Genomic DNA, 19,248 nt, shown 5'->3' on the forward strand with positions numbered 1-19,248 from the left:
GTGAGAGAAGAACCAAGGAGTGTTTTGAGCAGAGGAGTTTCATGAACTCGTTTAAGTTTTAAAATTATTATTACTGATAATAAATTATTATTATTATTGGTGTTATTGTTTTATTGTTACTATTCCCATGTTAGGAAGGGAGACAGGGATGGAGTTTGAACCGGGGACCGGGAGCCCGCCCACTCACCCATCTCGCAAAGGCGTCCTGCCACTCCCCACCGGGGGGCGCCAGAGGCCCGGCGCCCGGTTTCGGGGGGGCGGGGGCGCCTTGTCCCGCCCCCACCCCCCGCCCCTCCCGTCCCTCCTCCCGGCTCTCTGCCCCACCCGGCTCAGACGGCTCCGGACTGGACCGCGAGCACAGGCCGATCCGCGGGCGCCTTGAATCCCCGCGGGACCCCCGCCCAGCTCGCCCGCCCGGTCCAGCCGCCTGCGCGCCCCATCGGTGAGTGGTCCCCGACCGCAGCTGTCGCCTCCCAGCCTCCGCCCGCGGAGCCCCCGAGTCTGCCTTGGCTCTGAGTTATTCCCCTGCTCGCCAAAGACCCTCAGTCCCCACCCCAGTCACTGTGTAACGGTCTCCCGGGTCTCCCCACTCCCTTCCGAAACCTCCCTGTCTACCCCCAGCCCCTTCCAGTAACAGTGTCCCCCTCTCTCCTCCTCCCTTCCAGTGTCTCCCACTCCCCCATCCTCTCAGCCAGAGGGGATCCCCTCCTTGGGGTCTCCCTCCACCGCCCTCATCCATCTCTGTCCTATTTGGTCCCTCCTCCCACCCACAAGCTCCTCTCCTACCTCACCAACCCGATCGCCTGTCCAGTCACCCCCAAAGTGTCCTCCCCAAGATGTCCCCCAGGTCCCTCCCTGCATAGGACACCACCCAGGGCTGCCTCCCTCTGCCAACATCCCAGGTCCTGCTCCAGCCTCTCCTTTACCTCTCTGGCACACCTTCCCCGAATCCGAATTCTTTTCCTTTTTTTCTTTTTAAGTATCATTATGATTTTATGTATTTTAACATATTTGATTTGCAGTTATTTTTGATGTCCAAATTGTCCCATTTTTGGCCAGTGGGAGTCCTGTCAAGCTGAGTCTGTGTCCCTATGACATGCCCCGTCTATGTTTGAGCACTTCCCCACTGTCTGACCCAGGCTCACTTGTTCTTTCCCCACCTCAGCCCCAGAATCAGCCATTTCTCCAAGAAGCCTCAGTTTCTCTTTTAGTGGAAAATGGTATTTAGAGACGCCAATCTGACGAAAAGTTGGTTCTGTGAAAAGATCAGTGCAATTATAAACATCCACTTAGACTGATCAAGGGGAGAAAAAAAAAAAGAAAAAGCAGACACAAACGACTGATATCAGGAATGAAAGAGGGGACATCACTACAGATCCTACAGAGCATGAAAGGATAGTAAGGAAATGTAGAGAACACGGTCTGGGTGCTGGAAGTGCTCACTGCTGCTGGGTTGGTAACTGTTTCTCTCCCTAACTCCTTTGACCTATGATAGGAGTGCAGGCTCTGAGGTCAGGTTGCCTGGAGTCCCAGCTTGAGCACTTTCTAGCAAAGTGATCTTGGGCAAGTTATTGCTATCTTCTTGAACCTACATTTCCTTGTCAGAAAAATGGGGATAATAATAGCCCTACCTGACAAGGTTTTTGTGAAGATTAAATGAGTTAGAGCAGTGTCTGGCATGCAGTGATCATAAATGTTACTATTCTTGTGAATGTCCAAGCCCCATCATGATCTAGGGGGACCCAGGCAGTAGTTCAGACTCGCTTCTCATCCTTGTGCCCATGTGTCCAGCCACTCTGTCCATCCATTCCACAGCTCCAGGTCATGATACCCCCCATCCTCTCTGCCTAAATGCTCTTGTCATGCCCACTCTTTAGGGAGCAGCTCAAAAGTCAGCCCAGCCAGAGCTTTCCCAATCCTGTGGTTGGCTCACCATGTCCCCCTCTGGTGCCTACAGGTCCTCTTACCCGGCATTTCCCAAGCATCATTGACTGCTTGGTGCCCAGTTTCTCTCCTCACTGGAGGCTCTGACTGTGGGGGGGCTGGTCTCTGGAGTATTTTTGCATCCATAGCTCTTGACACATGGTGTGATTTCAGTGAAAATGTGCAAAATAATGGGAGGGGTGGAGGAGAAAGAAAAAGATGAAGGAATACACTTCTTCCAATCAGCTTCTGCATCCTTCCCTTTGTATATCTCTTGGTCTTCCACCATCAATCCCCCTTCTTCAATCATGCCATTGTTACTCTTTCTCTTCCTCCAGCTGGAATAATCACCTTCTTCCTCCTTCAGCCATCAACTCCTGCCATCCACCAACAGTGCTCTAAGAAGCTCCTCTTCCCTACCCATTCCACCATCTTTCTCCATCTATTCGACCTCCTGGCTCCCTTTCTTCTCCACCTCTTCCTCCAGGCAGTCCCCCATCAACATCCTCTCCTCCCTCCCACAGGTAGCTCTCCCCCTGTGCATCTCCATCAGCGAGCTCAGCAGGCAGTGTGCGGCCATCATGTTCAGCTGGCTGAAGCGGGGCGGGGCTCGGGGCCAGCAGCCCGAGGCCATCCGCACGGTGACCTCAGCCCTCAAGGAGCTGTACCGTGAAAAGCTGCTGCCTCTCGAGGAGCACTACCGCTTCGGGGCCTTCCATTCACCAGCGCTGGAGGATGCTGACTTTGACGGCAAGCCCATGGTGCTGGTGGCCGGCCAGTACAGCACGGGCAAGACCAGCTTCATCCAGTACCTGCTGGAGCAGGAGGTGCCCGGCTCCCGGGTGGGGCCCGAGCCCACCACCGACTGCTTCGTGGCCGTCATGCATGGTGACACCGAGGGCACCGTGCCTGGCAACGCCCTCGTCGTTGACCCAGACAAGCCCTTCCGCAAACTCAACCCCTTTGGGAACACCTTCCTCAACAGGTGTGCAGCCAGCAGCCAGGAGTGCATCTTCCTGTCCCTGGCCCCCAACCCCGCCCCATCCCTGCCTGTGTTTCTCTCCTTTTCAGCCCCAATTCCCTTCTCTCTACTAGATCCTTCCTCTTCCTGCCTTCTCTAGGAGAGCAGTTAAGCCAGGGACGCATGGGTTCGACGGCTGTCTAGCTGGGTGGCCTTGGGCAAGTGACTTAACCTCTCTGTTTCTCTCTTATCCTCATCTGGAAAATGGGGATAACCATAGTCCTTACTCCATAGGGTTGTTGTGAGGACTAAATGAATTAACACCTACAAAGTGCTTAGAACAGCACCCGGCACAAAGTAAGTGCTCAATAAACATCAGCTCTGATTTTTTTTTTTATAGTTATTATGCTCTGTCCTGATCTTCCTTTTCTCTTTCAAGATTCTTCCCTTCCCTGAACCTGATTCTCCTCGGTGCAGTCCTGGGTTCCCTGCTTATGTGTCCTCTCCTCCTGCCCCTCCCTGCACTGACCCCTGACCTTCCCTCTGCCCCAGGTTCATGTGCGCCCAGCTCCCCAATCAGGTCCTGGAGAGCATTAGTATCATCGACACCCCAGGCATCCTGTCGGGGGCCAAACAGAGAGTGAGCCGCGGTGAGTGAGGCCCGGATCTCTGGGTCTGAGGGAGGAGGGACTGGGGGCCTGGATCTCTGGGTCTGAGGGAGGAGGGGCTGGGGGCCTGGACTCTTGGGTCTGAGGGGGGAGGGTCCCAGGGTCTCTGCTAGGACTTGGGCCTGTGTCCGCCGGCCCTGAGCTGGTGGGGTAGCAGAAGGGAGCTGGTGGAAGGCTGTGATCCCTCCATGTTGGCACACGTTGAAGGGTGGGGGAGGCGTGTGGGTGAACACGTGCGAACGGGCTGCAGCTGCATATCTGGGTGGGTCTGAAGGATGGAGGGGGAGAGATCAAGAGAGACAGAGAGAGATACACAAAGTCAAAGATGGACAGAGATTCAGAGGGCGAGGCAGCGATACAGAGAGACAGGAGACCCAGCGAGGAGGCTGAGCCGGGCAGGCAGGCCCTGGGCCCGTGTGAGCTCTTGGCTCTGTGTCTGGGCCACAGATGGGGCTGAGGAGGACCTGGGAAGGGGAATCTGGGCGGGGGCCAAGGGCGGCCTGGAATTTATAAACAGCTGTGCAGGGGGAGCGCGGAGGGGAGGGGGTGAATTCCAGCGGGGCCTCCGAGGGTGCCCGGCCCCCACCCTCATTCCACCCAGCATTTCTGTCCCCTTCCACCCCTGTCCCGCAAGGCCTCGGAGGCCAGAAACTGGGGCAAAGGAGGCCGCAGTGTGGGGCAGAGGGGAGTGGGAGGCAACTGCAGGGAGGCAAGGAGGCTGGGCCTCGGGGTGAGGGCGCGGACGGGAGTCCCTGGCCGCTGCCCAGGAAGCGCCTGTTCCCCGGAAGGGAGGCAGGAGGCAGCTGCAGAAGCAATGGGGTTGGGGGGGGAGCTTGGGGCGTGGGCCTGGGAGAGTCGGAGGGGAGGGAGGCCTCCAAGCCAGGGCAGGGGTGCAGGGTGGGAGCCCAAAGGAAGTGGGGAAGAGCAGAGAACAGGGTCTCCTTCCCTTTCAGCAGAGGTAGGGGAAGAGGAGAGTCCGTCCGTCTGCCTGTAAGGATGTCTGTGTGTGTGCGTGTGTGTGAGTGTCTGGGAGTTTGTGCCCGTGATTGTGGCAGGGTGTGACTTTGTGTGCGGCACTGAGGGACGCCGGGGGGCTTTGTGGGACTGTGTGTGACAGTGACTGATCGTGTCTCCATATGTGGTTGTATTGTGAAATGTGTGTGTGAGTGTGTTGGGCAAGGGAACTTTTCTGTGACTGTGTGGATCATTTAGTGTGTGTCTGGGAAAGTGTGTAATTGTGGTGTGACTCTGAGGTGTCAGGGCTCTGCTTGGGATTGTACCTGTGTGTGGCCGTGTAGGAAGGCCTGAGGGGATTTTGTTGGATTGGATGTGACCGCATGTGATTGTATCTCTGTATACAGTTGTAACCTTGTGTGTACAGTGAGGGGGGGGGTGTGTGTATGTGCATGAGTGTATCTTTTGTGTAACTATGTATGACTGTGTCTCTAGTTTGGTGCGTGTGCGAGTGTGCACGGGCTTGTGTGTGCCTGCTGCTGTTACTTTGTGTGGGTCTCACAACGTCTTTGCAATTGCGTGACCACGGATATCTGTGTAGGTTCCAGATTGTGAGTGAGGGTGTGTTTGGGAGTCTGCATCTTGTAGTGTGCGGCTCTGATGGTGTCCAGGTGTACGCTCCTGAGTGCACGAGTGTGTGTGTGCATGTGTGTGTGCACTGGTGGAGCAAGCGGCCTCTGCCTGGAATATCTGTGAAGGCCACACATGTGTGATTGTAGCATAGTGGAGCCTTCTGGCGGGGTTCAGATCTGGCCTCTGCTCCTTCTAAACTGTGGGACCTTGGCTGAGCCACTTAACCTCTCCATGCCTCAGTTTTCTCATCTGTAAAATGGGAACGTGATAGTATCAGCCTCATAGGTTGCCCTGAGGGTTCAATTTAAATGTCAAAATGTGTGAAGCACTTAAGAGCAGTATGTAGCACACACTAGGTGCTATGGAAGTGCCCATGATGACTGCTTTTCCTCTGCGAGGCTGTCGTTGTGTGCCCCGGGGTGCCTCTCTGCCACGTCTCCCATTCTCCCGTTCCCGTTGTGCGCCCCAGGGTGCCTCTCTGCCACGTCTCCCGTTCCCGCGCTGACTCAACCTCCCTCCCTCCGTCCCTCCCTGCATGAGACACACTTTCCAAAGCCGGGCCGCTGTGTGTGTTTGTGTAGACATTGGGGAGGGAGGAGGGGCCCCAGCTGCTGTTCCTCTGGTGATCTGGCCCTTTCTCCCTGCAAAACAGTGTCACCCACCCCCCACCCCAGCCCATCTCGTCCCCAGTGGCTGCAGGAGCCTGCTTCCTCCCATGCAGGATTGGCCTGGCACCAGCTCCCCAGGAGAGCGTGGAGGCCCACGGGGCTGCTGCTCTGTTGCTTCCTACCTGAGTATCTGGAGTAAATCCCTTAACCTCTCTGTTCCTCAGTTTCCCCTTTTGGAAAATGGGGGACATAAGAGTGCCTGTCTCCTGGGGTCGTTTTGAAGATTCAATAAGTTGAATTGGGAAGGGCATGAGGTGACTTCGGGTGAATCAGTGATGGCTCCCTGTTCTGCCAGTTAACTCCTCATCCCCCAGGTTGCCACTCTGTTCCCTCCTCCTGGAAGCCCTCCCTGACTACCCAGGCTGGGTCAGGCGCTCCCCTCTGGGCTGCTGCATCCCAGCCTGACCACTCTGGACCGTGAGCCCAGTAACGACAGACCTGGGGCTGCCTGAGCCACACTGTGTCCCCAGCACAGGGCAGGCGGCTCTGGGGATGGCTCCTGGATGACCCCCCAACGGTGTCTCGCAGGCATCATGAGTAATGTTTGTTGAGTGCTTACCATGCACCTAGCACCCTTTTTTTTAAAGAGTTTTATTGTGGTATAATTCACATGCCTAAAGCTCACTCATTTTAAGTGTATAGTTCAGCGCCAGGCACTGTTTAAGCTCTTTATATATCTTAGCTCATGTGTATTACTTAAAAAAAAATTTTTTTTAATTTTATTTATTTATTTGGCCGCGCAACATGTGGGATCTTAGTTCCCCCACCAGGGATAGAACCTGCGTCCCCTGCATTGGAAGCAAAGAGTCTTAACCACTGGGCCACCAGGGAAGTCCCCTCATGTGTATTCTTTTAATCTTCACACAGTTCGAGGAGGTAGGTCCTATGATGATTTCCATTTTACTGAGGAGGAAACAGAGGTCCAGAGAGGTTACCTGCTTGCTTAAGGTCACCTAGCTGATGGGGGCAGAGCCGGGATTCAAATGCGGGTCTTCCCAACTGCCAAGTCAGGGGGTCTCAACTGCTCCTCTCCTCTCTCCCAAGCGTCACTTGTTGCTGAATGAATGAGCGAACAAGCAAAAAAGCAAACAGCGTGAATGAATGAGTGAGTGAGGAAATGAAAGGTGAAAGGAATGAATGAATGGACCCAGGAGCCAGCTGTTGGGATGGGTGCCCCACGAAGGCAAGGACCTTGTCTGGGTGTTCTCTGTGGGACCCCCAGTGCCCAGGACAGGGCCTGACACACAGAAGACTCAGTAAATGTTGTTAATAAATTTAAAATATTTAACATCTGCTATGGCAAGAGCATAACCAGGGCCCGAGTGAAATCTTTAGTTGCTGGATGGTGGGGAGATCTGACAGATCCTGGGGAGGGGCTGGGGTGACGGAGGCACTCGGGGGCCTTGCGGGGGGTGGGGGTGGGTTGTCCATAGAAGCAAAGGGAGTCTATTAGGAACACTTCAGTGTTTCAATAACTGGACCAATGCCCGCTGCTAATATCTGCCTAAAGAATGAAGGAAAAAGGGGAGGGGGTGATTGTCCCCTGTAGTCAGATGGCTTGAGAGACGGGGGCCAGAGTGATGGGGGAAATTCTGAGGGCTGCAGAGACAGAGCTGTGGGGGCACTCTTGGGGCCTCAGCTGTTTCTCATAGACAAAAATTTCGAAGGTTGACAACCTGAACATCCGGTACAGTCTAACTTGAGTCCAAAGGAATGGCTGCATCCCAGTGGCTGGAGGCTCGGGTGCTGACGTCTGCCCCTGGCGCCCCCGTCCCACCCCCTCCCCCTAGGCTACGACTTCCCGGCAGTGCTGCGCTGGTTCGCCGAGCGCGTGGACCTCATCATCCTGCTCTTCGATGCTCACAAGCTGGAGATCTCAGATGAGTTCTCGGAGGCCATCGGCGCCCTGCGAGGCCACGAGGACAAGATCCGCGTGGTGCTCAACAAGGCCGACATGGTGGAGACGCAGCAGCTGATGCGCGTCTACGGGGCGCTCATGTGGGCGCTGGGCAAGGTGGTGGGCACGCCCGAGGTGCTGCGCGTCTACATCGGTTCCTTCTGGTCCCAGCCCCTCCTGGTACCCGACAACAGGCGCCTCTTCGAGCTGGAGGAGCAGGACCTCTTCCGCGACATCCAGGGCCTGCCGCGCCACGCCGCACTGCGCAAGCTCAATGATCTGGTGAAGAGGGCCCGGCTGGTGCGGGTGAGCAGTAATGGGGGGCTGGCTGAGCAGTAACCGGGGCTGGGGAGGCAGCGGTAGCTCTTGCCTTTCCTCTGATCCTCCTCTACTTGACTGCTGGTCCCTGGCATCAACTCTCTGATTAGTTAAGTTCTCTAATCTGAGAAAGTTCTCCTGCTGTGCCTGGCCCTGTGCCGGGTGGTGCTGGGAACACAGCAGTGACCAAGGCAGTCCAGGGGAGAAGACCACCCCATCCCCAGACAGTGATCATCCAACATGGTCAGGGCTGAGACTGGGGAGCCCAGGGGAAATCCGGGAGGGCTTCTTGGAGGAGAGGGCATCTGAGCTGCAAACTGGAGGATGAGGAGGACAAAGAGGGGAAGAGATTCTAGAAAGCAGGACCAGCAAGTGCGTGGACTGGAGGTGAGAACATGGCCAGTTCAAGGAAGAGGAAAAAATGTCAGTGTTGAAGCCAGTGTAGACAGTGGTAGTAACTGAATCTGAGGCTAGGGGCAGGGGTGGGGTGGGGTGGGGTGGGTGAGAGTCAGATCACCCAGGGCTGTGGCCTGAAACTTGTGCTTTGTCCTGAGGGCACTGGGGAGCCATGGAAGGATTCAGAGCAGGGGAGGGACAGGGTCAGACTCTAGCTGCCTTCTGGGTGGATTCAAGGGCAGTGAGACTCGGCTCCCAGACCAGGGAGGAGGCTGGGGACTGAGGAACAAGGAGGAGCCTGGATCAGGACAGGGCCTCCGGGACTGGGAGGCCAGAGCACTGGTTTAAGAGCGTTTTGGAGGACGAATGGAACATTCACAGGGGAGGCTGCCTGCCAGGGTGGAGGTGGGGCAGGAAGCTGGGCAGGCAGGGAGGCCTGGAAGGTTATGGGGGATGGAGGAGCCTGAGGTGTTGGTTTAAGGAGCTGCAGAGAGGGGGTGAGTCAGAGCCCCGCCCCCACCCCAGGAATCCTCCTTGGGAGGGAGCTGCCCAGTGTGGTCGGCTCCTGAGGGCTCCAGAATCCACCTTTCTCTCCTCCTCTGCCCAGGCCCTGGACTGTCTCTGTCTGTCTCTCTGTGTGTCTCTCTCTCTCTACATCTCATTTCTACCTCTTTCTCAGTTTCTCTCTCCCTTATTGTCTCTCTTTTTTTCCTCTTCTCTTCCCTCATTCATTCTCTTTTCTCTCTCTGTCTTTCTCCCTCTCTCAGTCCTCCCTCCCTCAGTCTCCCCCTGGGTCACCCTCTTCCCCTACGGACCCCGGTCCCCCAGGTCCCTCGGGGGAGCAGACAGCAGCGGGAGGGGGAGCCCAGGGTCCGTGGGACCCAGGGGCTGGGTGGGGCCGGACACCTGGTGCCCCCGCCACGCAGGAGGTGGCTCCGGAAACCCAGACAAACCCCGGAGTCCGGGACCCGCGCCCCGGTCCACCCCGCCCCCCCACGTTATCTCTTCCTGGCACCTTCCGCGGCTTCCTCTCTGGAAAAGCCATTAGTGCCTGGCCTCCTCCTGTCTTCTGGGTTCCCGAGGAGCCGCCCTTAGGCCCCGCCCCCTCTCCCCGTTGGCCCGCTCTCGTAGGCCCCACCCACCGGCCTGGCCACACCCCTGCCCTGATTGGCCTTCTCAGACCTGTAGACCACTCCTTCCCCTTCCTCCTGCAGATCCATCTATGGCTCCCCAGTGCCGCTCAAGACGCAGGGTCTACAGTGACCAAGCCTTGTTGCTTCTCCCCTGCCCCGTGTCACCCGCTCATTCCCCACGTGTGATTCTGCCACACTTGGTCCAGCCATCAAACAACAGCACACACCGTTTACCTCCCCATATGCTCTCCCCCAACAGTACAAGGCCTTTCCACACTCTTGGTAACTACCCCTCTGTGCCTCAGTTTCCGTCTGTCCCAGTGTCCGATGTGGATGAGTCCTCTGGCTCTGCCCTTTGGTTGAAGTGATAGGTGCTGCTAGAAGGGGCGATTTCACTGTGCTGTGACACTTGAGGCCAGGGTCTTGGGAGGTTCTGATTCTGAAGAGACCAGGACGCCGTGAACCTTCATACCGAACTCGCTGAGGTGACTCGATAGCATTAATTCAACAAACAATTATTGAGCGCCTACGATGTGCTCCTGCACTGTTCTAGGTCCTGGGGATAGAGCAGGGAACAAAACCAGATAAAGTTTCTCTTCTTGTAGAATTGCCTTTTAATTGGGAAGTGGATGTTAAACAAATTAATCTCTAATATTATATTGTATGTAATAAGGATTATGAAGAAAAGTGAAGCAGAGAGACTGGTGAGAGGCTATTTTAGGGTCATTGAGGAGGGTCTCCTGGAGGAGGCGATATTTGAGCAGAGGCCTGAAGGAGGGGAAGGGGTGAGCAGAGTGGAGATCTGGGGGAGACCATACCCAGGCAGAGGGAACAGCAAGCGCAAAGGCCCTGAGGCCGGGACATGCTTGAACAAGGAGCCCAGGGTGGTGGAGATGGGAGATGAGGATTCAGAATCAGCCAAGGTGCCACCAAAATGTTTAGCATTCTAAACCTATGACTCATTAAAAGGACTTTTTTTTTTTAAACATCTTTATTGGAGTATAATTGCTTTACAATGGTGTGTTAGTTTCTGCTTTATAACAAAGTGAATCAACTATACATATACATATATTCCCATATCTCATCCTTCTTGCGTCTCCCTCCCACCCTCCCTATCCCACCCCTCTAGGTGGTCACAAAGCACCGAGCTGATCTCCCTTCCCTGTGCGATGCAGCTGCTTCCCACTAGCTATCGGTTTTACATTTGGTGGTGTATATATGTCCATGCCACTCTCTCACTTCGCCCCAGCTTACCCTTTCCCCCTCCCCATGTCCTCAAGTCCATTCTCTAAATCTGCGTCTTTATTCCTGTCCTGCCCCTAGGTTTTCATTAAAAAGACTTTTTAATGAGTGTTTTTAATTGAACATTTAAGACCATCTCATGGCAAAGCACTCATGTTCTGTCAAACGTGCCCCCTCCCACCTCTGACCCCAATGGCTCTCAGGTTCTCTTCCCTGCAGGCAACCCCCGTGAGTAGTTTCTTGTGTCTTTTCCAGATATATTGTATTTTCATTTAAGCCTATCCATTTAATTATTGAGCTTCCTATTAAAAATAGGACATGAATGCTCTTTTTTTTCCCTCTCCTTGTTTGCTTTTTTTAAAAACATATTTATTTATTTATTTGGCTGCGGCGGGTCTTAGTTGCGGCGTAAGGGATCTTCGTTGCGGCGTGCGGGATCTTCAGTTGCAGCACGTGGGATCTTTTAGTTGCAGCATGTGGGATCTAGATCGAACCCAGGCACCCTGCATTGGGAGCGCAGAGTCTCAGCCCCTGGACCACCAGGGAAGTCCCCTCCTTGTTTGCTTTTTGATAACTTATGAGATCGTGGCTCAAAGGTTCTCAAGTTCATTGGTTTATTCCACAAATATTTCTTGAGTCTTTTCTCTGCACACTGTGCCGGCGCTGGGGACAGAGGGAACAGACAAGGTCCCAGCCCTCCTGAAGCTCACATTCTGATGGAAGGAGACACAATAAGTAAACTAACAGATAAATGAAATAATGATGAATTGTGATAAGTGCTGTGAATGAAACGATAAAAGTAAAGGTAGAAAGGAATTGGATGGTGGTGCTTGCGGCACCTGCTTCCCATAGGATGGCCTCTGTGAGGAGGTGACATCAAAAGGAAGCTGAAGGAGCCAGTTGTTGGGAGACTAGGGCAGAGTTCCAGGCGAGGAGTAGCACGTGCAAAGGCCCTGAGGTAGGAAAGTGGTTGGCATGCTGATAAAAAAAGGACGGCAGGTGAGGAAGCTGGAGCAGATGGAGGGAGATAAAGTTGCATGAAGCGGAAGGAGCCAAGTCGTGAAGAGCAGTGTCAGGCCCTCATTACACTCTTAAAAATTATTGAGGCCCGCAAAGAGTTTGTATGTACACGGATTAAATCTTTCTATATTAACCATATTAGAAGTTAAAACTGAGGGTATTCCCTGGCGGTCCAGTGGCTAGGACTCAGCACTTTCACTGCCATGGCCTGGGTTCAATCCCTGATCGGGGAACAAAGATCCCACAAGCCTCGCGTTACATCCAAAAAGAAATAAGTTAATACTGAGAAAACGTTTCATATTTATTTCTCTCATAATATTAATTAACCAACAATACTTATATAATTTTTTTTTCGGCCGTGCCGCGTGGCTTGCGAGATCTTAGTTCCCCGACCAGGGATCAAACCTGTGCCCTCAGCAGTGAGAGCACGGAGTCCTAACCACTGTACCGCCAGGGAATTCCCAAACAATACTTATATCCTTATTAATAAGTAACATTTATTATAAATGTTATCTATACATTTTGATCATGTCGATGTATACTAATGAACATATATTGATAATAATTAACATGGTAAGATCATTTAAAATAGCAAGAAAAAAATCTACTACCTGTTAACCTAAGTAACAGATGTTGTATGAAAATTAACTGTTTTCCAAACCCAACTTAGGGGGGACAGTGGCCCTGTTTTACATGTTTGCAAGTCTCCTTAATGTCTGGCTTCAGAGGAGACATCTGGATTTGCGCATCTGTTTCTGCAGTCAATTGCAATATCTTTTAGCCTTTAAAAACTCCACTGTCCGCTGGGGAGGAAATGAGAGTAAAAAACACACACAGCACCTTAATATTCTTATGAAAATAGTTTTGAGTCTGCAAACCCCTGAAAGGGTCTCGGGGACCCCCGGGCCACGCTTTGAGAATTGCTGCAGTAGGGCCTTGTCAGCTGTGGGAGGAATTTTGCACTTGGATAAGAAGCAAATTGAGACATAGTAGCAGTGTCTCATGGTGCCGCACTTGTTCCTTAAAAAAGCAAAACAAAACAAAACAAAAACGACCCTCCAGCTGCTACTTCATGGGGAAAGGATTGGAGGGGCTGGAGGGGCCAGAGGGAAAGCCAGGAGTCCAGTGGGGTGACTGGTGTGTCCCCCCCCCCAGGCAAAAGATGGAACTGCTGGGATGGGGGGGTGCAGCAACTGAGGTGGAGAGAAATGGAAAAGTAGAAGAGAGATTTAGGAGTTAAAAGGGCTCACTGATGAAATAGTTGTGGCCAGTGAGGAGGGAGAATCAAATCAGGAATGATTTCCAGATTTCTGGGCTCCACTGGGTAGGGAGAGGTGGAGGTGCCGTTTGTCTCCCGAGATGGGCACAGCTGAGAGTGGCACAGCTCTGGGGGCTGGACCTGAATTCCATTGCGGGCGTCCTAAGACGGAGCTGTCCAGGAATGTTGACAAGGCAATCAGCTCTGAGTCTTGAGCTCCAGGGAGAGGCCAGGGCTGGTATGTAGATTTGGCAGTGGACATGGAGGGATGTTTACGCCACGGGAGGGGCTGAGAGTACCTAGGAGAGATGGGAAGCCCTTGTACCCACGGCAGCAGCAGCTCACCTGTAATTGTTAGAAATGCACATTCTCAGGCCCCACCCCAGACCTAGTGAATCAGAAGCTCCGGACAACCCATGTTTTAACGAGCCCTGCAGGTGACTGTGAGGCAGGCTTAGGTGAGAACTCTCCTCCCCACAGGTTCACACCTACATCATCAGCTACCTGAAGAAGGAGATGCCCTCCGTGTTTGGGAAGGAGAACAAGAAAAAGCAGCTGATCCTCAAGTTGCCCGTCATCTTTGCCAAGATTCAGCTGGAGCATCACATATCTCCCGGCGACTTCCCGGACTGCCAGAAGATGCAGGTGGGAGGCCGCCCAGGAGGAAGGCAGCAGGGGTGATGTGATGGGAAGGCTGGCTTCCATGGGCTCCGGGATGGGACCTTGAAAACTAGAGGGATGGATGGCAGGTTCCTGAAAGCACTTCCTGCAAATGATTCTGTGGGAGCGTGGTTTTGTGAATTAAGGGAGTGAACAGCAAACCCAAAGCAACTGTGGCTTAGTTAGGATAGAAGTTTATTTCTCTCCTTCATAAATGTCCTGCAATATGGTCCAGGGCTGGTTTGGTGCTTTACAGAGCCAGGGGCCCAGTCTCCTTCTGTCTTAATTCTCCTCCAAGTCTGGCCTCCAGTCCCAAGAACACCCTCATGGTACAAAATGGCTGTGGAAACTCCAGCCATTGTGTCTGCATTCCAGCCAGCAAGAAGAGGGCAAGGAGCGGGGTGGGAGGGGAAGCTAATGGTATAGTCTCTCTCTTTAAGAACACTTACTACAACAGTGCTGTCCAATAGCACTTTCTATGGTGACTTTCTATGCTGTGCTGTCCAATGTGGTAGCCACTAGCCACATTAAAACTGAAATTTTAGGTTTTAATTTTAACTAATTTAAATTTAAATAACCACATGTGGCTACTGTATTGAACAGGGCAATTCTAGAGTTGCATGTGCAACTTGTGCTGACATCCAATTGGCTAGAACTTAGTCACATGGCCACAGCTGCTGCAAGGGAAGCTGGGAAGTGTAGTCTTTTCTCTAGGTGGCCAGATGCCCCGGTAACATTCAGGGATTCCATACTGAGGAAGAAAGGAAGATGGATATTGGGGGATAACCGGAGGCTCCTCACATGTCCAGGCCTAGGATTAACCAGTGTCAGGGAAAGCACTGGGTCTGGGTGTGGCAGCCTGGGGTAAATGAAGAGCCACAGGAGATGGGCAGGGCAGGAGTGACCAATGGATGTGGGGACAGAGGTCCAGGCTCAGGCATGGAGGCGAGGACTAGCGCCCCTAGCCCAGGCTCTGTTGTGTTAGGCTAATACTGAAAGCCTGTGACCTTTGGGTCTTAGATATTTCTAGTCCAATACTAAAGAATTATAATAGAGTGAATTTCCCCTTGGTCACTGACTAGCTCTGTGAACCTGGTCAAGTCACTTAACTTTTCTGAGCCTCAGTTTCTTCAACTGGAAAATCGGCATCCTGAGAGTATCTACCTTGGATGCTTAATTGGCTAGTGTTCGCGACTTCCTTAGACAGTGTCTGGCACAGAGTTTGGGCCGAATCAAGGTTTCTCAGCCTCCACACTCCTGACATTTGGGGCCAGATAATTCTTCCTTGTTGGGGGGGGGGTGTCCCATGCATCGCAGGCTGTTTAGCAGTATCTCTGGCCTCTATTCACTAGATGCCAGTAGCACCCCCGAGTTGTGACAATTAAAAATGTCTCCAGATATTGCCCGCTGTCCCCTGGGGGACACCATCATCCCTGGTTGAGAGCCGCTGGGCTAGATAAAGAGCAGCTGTGAATATTACGCTGACATTTATTGAGCACTTCATCCAGATGAATTCATTTAGCCTTTCCCACCTCCCAGTGAGGGGAGTGCTAGTTCTCAACCTGTTTTCCAAATCTGGAAACTGACAGGGAAACCAGAGAGGTCAAGTCACTTGACTGAGGACACACAGCTCCCAAGTGGCAGAGCTGGGTTGGAACCTGGGCAGCCTGGCCCTGGAGTCCTCCCTACTCATCACCATCAATCACACCCCCGTCTCTTTATGGTCATGATCAGTGGAGCTCTCTGCCTTGGCTCTGGAAATTAATGTGGTGCTGCGATGCAGATCGGTCTTTGCTGCAACTCTTCTGGTGCAATCGCTTTAACAGCTGCACGTGTGAGAAGCAGCGTGACCACAAACCCAGCCCTGCAGCGGCTCTAGCACCAGAGGACTTCTTGCCCCGGGGGTGGGGGGTAGTCCCAGGATCTCCTGATGACTCTCCATCCCAAACCTAACCTCCAAATATGGGGCAAGCCGCTTAGTCCTTGCTGTGTGGTGGGGTAACAGAGCCAGCAGGGTGGCAGGAATTGCATTTTCTTAACTTGCATAATGGTGGGGATGTTGACTGGGCAGCTGGGGTGCCGTAGAGGGTGGGCAGGACTGAGGGCTGATGGGTGTGCTCTGGTAAAGCCGTGGCTGATGTCAAAATGTTGAAATCCTTCTCTACCAGCTGGTGAAAGGCTGCTGCTCTGAGTCACCGGAGGGCCCCTGCTCTCCCTACTGTCCAGGGATTCTGGGGTCATGCCCGGCACTAGGTGGGGTGGGGGGGCACCATGGGACCTTGCTGCCCAAGTCTCTTCTGAGTGGTGGGTACCCAAGCGGATTGGGGTGTTCAGATAATCGAATACTTCTGCACCTCTCTGTCAAGAGCTGCCCAAGTGTCCCGGAGCCAGCACGGGGCTGGGGGCTTCGGGATGGTGCCTCCTGACTTCTCTGTGTTCCCCTCCCCACAGGAGCTGCTGATGGCTCACGACTTCACCAAGTTCCACTCATTGAAGCCGAAGCTGCTGGAGGCACTGGATGAGATGCTGACCCACAACATCGCCAAGCTCATGCCCCTGCTCCGGCAGGAGGAGCTGGAAAGCACAGATGTGGGCGTGCAGGGGGGTGCTTTCGAAGGCACCCACATGGGCCCCTTCGTGGAGCGGGGTCCTGACGAGGCCCTGGAGGACGGCGAGGAGGGCTCGGATGATGAGACTGAGTGGGTGGTGACCAAGGACAAGTCCAAATATGATGAGATCTTCTACAACCTGGCGCCGTCCGATGGCAAGCTGAGCGGCACCAAGGCCAAGACCTGGATGGTGGGTACCAAGCTCCCCAACTCTGTGCTGGGCCGCATCTGGAAGCTGAGCGATGTTGACCGGGATGGCATGCTGGACGACGAGGAGTTCGCCCTGGCCAGCCACCTCATCGAGGCCAAGCTCGAGGGCCATGGGCTGCCCACCAACCTGCCCCGCCGCCTGGTGCCACCTTCCAAGCGGCGCCAGAAGGGCTCCGCTGAGTGAGCCAGCCGCTGCCTGCCGGCCCTTCCTCCCTCTTGCCCTGCTGTGGCTCCCCAGCTCCGGATGGCTGCACGCACATCCCCACCCCGGCCCACGTGCACCCTGCCTGCCCACTCTCCTAGCTGTAAGGATGGGGGTCCCTCTGCCCCCCACTGCCAGGCAGTGGGGACCAGGGGAGGGGCAAGGCTTCTCTGCCCACCCTTCACACCTCTACCCTCACGTACACTTAGCACATCATTCCGACACTAATACACACACACACACACACACACACACACACACACACACACACAGAAGCATCCATCCCTGCATCATTCATTCAAATATTTGTTGAGCACCTACTATGTTCAGGGCTCCTTCTAGGCACTGGGGATTACAGCAGAGAGCAAAGCAGACACTCTATATGCCCTCATGGAGCTGACATTCTCAGGAGAGAGCACCTACAGAGTCACTCAAACACACAGAGACACGCACCCAGGCCTAACCCGTCTGATCCCTGATTCTGAGCAGGACCCCTCATAAGTGAGCGGCCACTTGGTTGAAATGACTAACGGAGGGGTCCCCTTGCCCTACTTCCTCTTGCCCAGCCAGGCGGGGACCCTCCACCCCATGGTGTCCTCAGGTCTTGGGACCACTGGGGGGAGACACACCTCCTACTTCCTCAGCTGGACCCCTCTTAGCCCCTCCCCCCAGTTCCTGCCACACCCCTTTCTTTAAGAAGGATCCTCTGCAGACCAAAAACCGCCTTCCATCCCTGTTCCTCCCAGATGGCGTCCACTCTGAGGCCTTTCTGTCCTCCACTCACCTGCCCTGGATTGAAAGCCCAGCCTGCCCCCCCACCTCAGGCTCCCCACAGCTGGTGGTCCGAATTTTAGACTGCTGGGGCACAGCCTCTCGGCCCACCATCAGTTCATATTTAAGTGGAGCCCCTGCCAGATAGGCCCCAGGACGTTATTTTAGTCCCCTTTTCAGGGACGTCGTGGGGGGAGGGGCTCTTGGTGCTACAACCCTCCCTCCCCTCCCCTAAAGGGAACTCTCACCCCCCTACACACACACCTTTTCCTGCCTTCACTACGTATTAGTGCTTGACCCTGGTGGGGGACCACACGGAAAAGATGGGGAAGAGCGAAACAGATGGGGACGATGCCCCCTCCAGGGTGCTCGCTGGGATTCCCACGCCCGTCACCCCTCACCCCGTGCCTGGGAGGGGACTGTGAACGTAATAGCGTTCCCACAGTGCAAATAAAGCCATGGCTTCTTTCCCTGTGGGAGTCAGGCTGTCTTGGGCTGGGTTAGAGGTGGGGATCGCTCTCCCCCCCAAACCCCCTGGGGAAGGAGGGCCCTGGGCAGAACTTCAGGGGGGTACCCTCCAAGCTCTCCGGGGCAGAGGTGGAGGCCATGACTCAATGCTGCGGGAACCTGATGACTCAGGCCTGGGCTGGGGACCAGACCGACATATTTTCCGAAGAAAAGTTACTCTGAGGCCCTCCCTCCGGGACATCCCTCCCTCAAACCTCCTGCCGCGGGGGCCTGGGAACCAAGCCCTGGGCCGTGGGGTTGTGTGTATGTGTGTGTGTGTGCCAACTTGGTTACAAGGTGCCCCCGTCCCCCTCCCTGCCGGCCGACGTCCACCCACACAACCTGGGTACACAGCTCCTGACACGTAACACCGAGGACAAGCGGGCTCCCGGAGGGGGAGGAGGTGATACTGCCCATCAGGACCACCAAAGTGTGCGCACGCGCTCGCTCACGCCCAGGGGGGGGACCCCGCTCGTGGTCCCGCCGACTCACACCCAAGGCCACACCCACGGCCCCCGGGACACGCTGGCCTCGCGCCCTCCCCGCCCACGCGCGCCCGGTGGCGCGGCTCCCGGCGCCCCCGGTGGCGCGGCTCCCGGCGCCCCCTGGTGGACACACGCGAGCTAGGCTGGCCGGTCGCTGAAACCCCTGCCCCAGGTGGTGGGTGATCAGGTCTCCAGGGCCGAATCCCGGGCCTGTCACCTTCCCCAGGCCGAGTTCCGCTGTGTGAACCCCCCTCCCCCCGGCGCCTTCCTTCTCTGTGCCTTTTTCCTTTTCGAGTGGAGAACGGCCTTATGAGGCTCTGGATCCCTACGGATGGTTGCCAGAGCCCAAGGGCATCTGAGCTCCCTTCCTTATTTGTAAACAGCATAGATTAATTGATTCTAAGATAAAGTCTCAGGGGGCGAGGTAATAACAATAGTTAACATTTAGATCCCGGCAGTCTTAAGGGTTTTGTATATATTACCTTGTTTAATCTCCAGAACAACCTATGAGGCAGATGAACCATTATCGCCCCCATTTTACGGATGAAGCAACTGAGGCACAACTATGTAGCTTACCCAAGATTAATGATTCTGAGCCTGTGCTTCTAGGGTTCTAATAATGTATGTTTCTAACATTTCTCGCACGTAATGTTCTGTGCTCCCAACCTCGACATTCCGAAAACTCTCTGATTTCCAAGATGCTAGGGTTGGAACATTGACAGGTCAAACGTTC

The 19,248-nt window shown here is 54.4% G+C and overlaps 1 protein-coding gene across 1 annotated transcript; it reads left to right on the top strand.

Annotated features, from left to right (window-relative positions):
* The first annotated feature begins 291 nt into the window (after positions 1 to 291).
* On the top strand, positions 292 to 17,997 carry EHD2 (EH domain containing 2). Its single transcript, XM_082368632.1, has 6 exons — positions 292 to 442; positions 2,448 to 2,908; positions 3,437 to 3,534; positions 7,598 to 8,010; positions 13,552 to 13,716; positions 16,183 to 17,997. The coding sequence occupies exons 2-6, from the start codon at positions 2,505 to 2,507 to the stop codon at positions 16,732 to 16,734; spliced, it is 1,632 nt and encodes a 543-aa protein (XP_082224758.1). The 5' UTR covers positions 292 to 442; positions 2,448 to 2,504; the 3' UTR covers positions 16,735 to 17,997.
* Positions 17,998 to 19,248: the final 1,251 nt, after the last annotated feature.

This window comes from Balaenoptera borealis, assembly GCF_965194805.1.
Source record: "Balaenoptera borealis genome assembly, chromosome: 19".
Taxonomy (NCBI): Eukaryota; Metazoa; Chordata; class Mammalia; order Artiodactyla; family Balaenopteridae; genus Balaenoptera; species Balaenoptera borealis.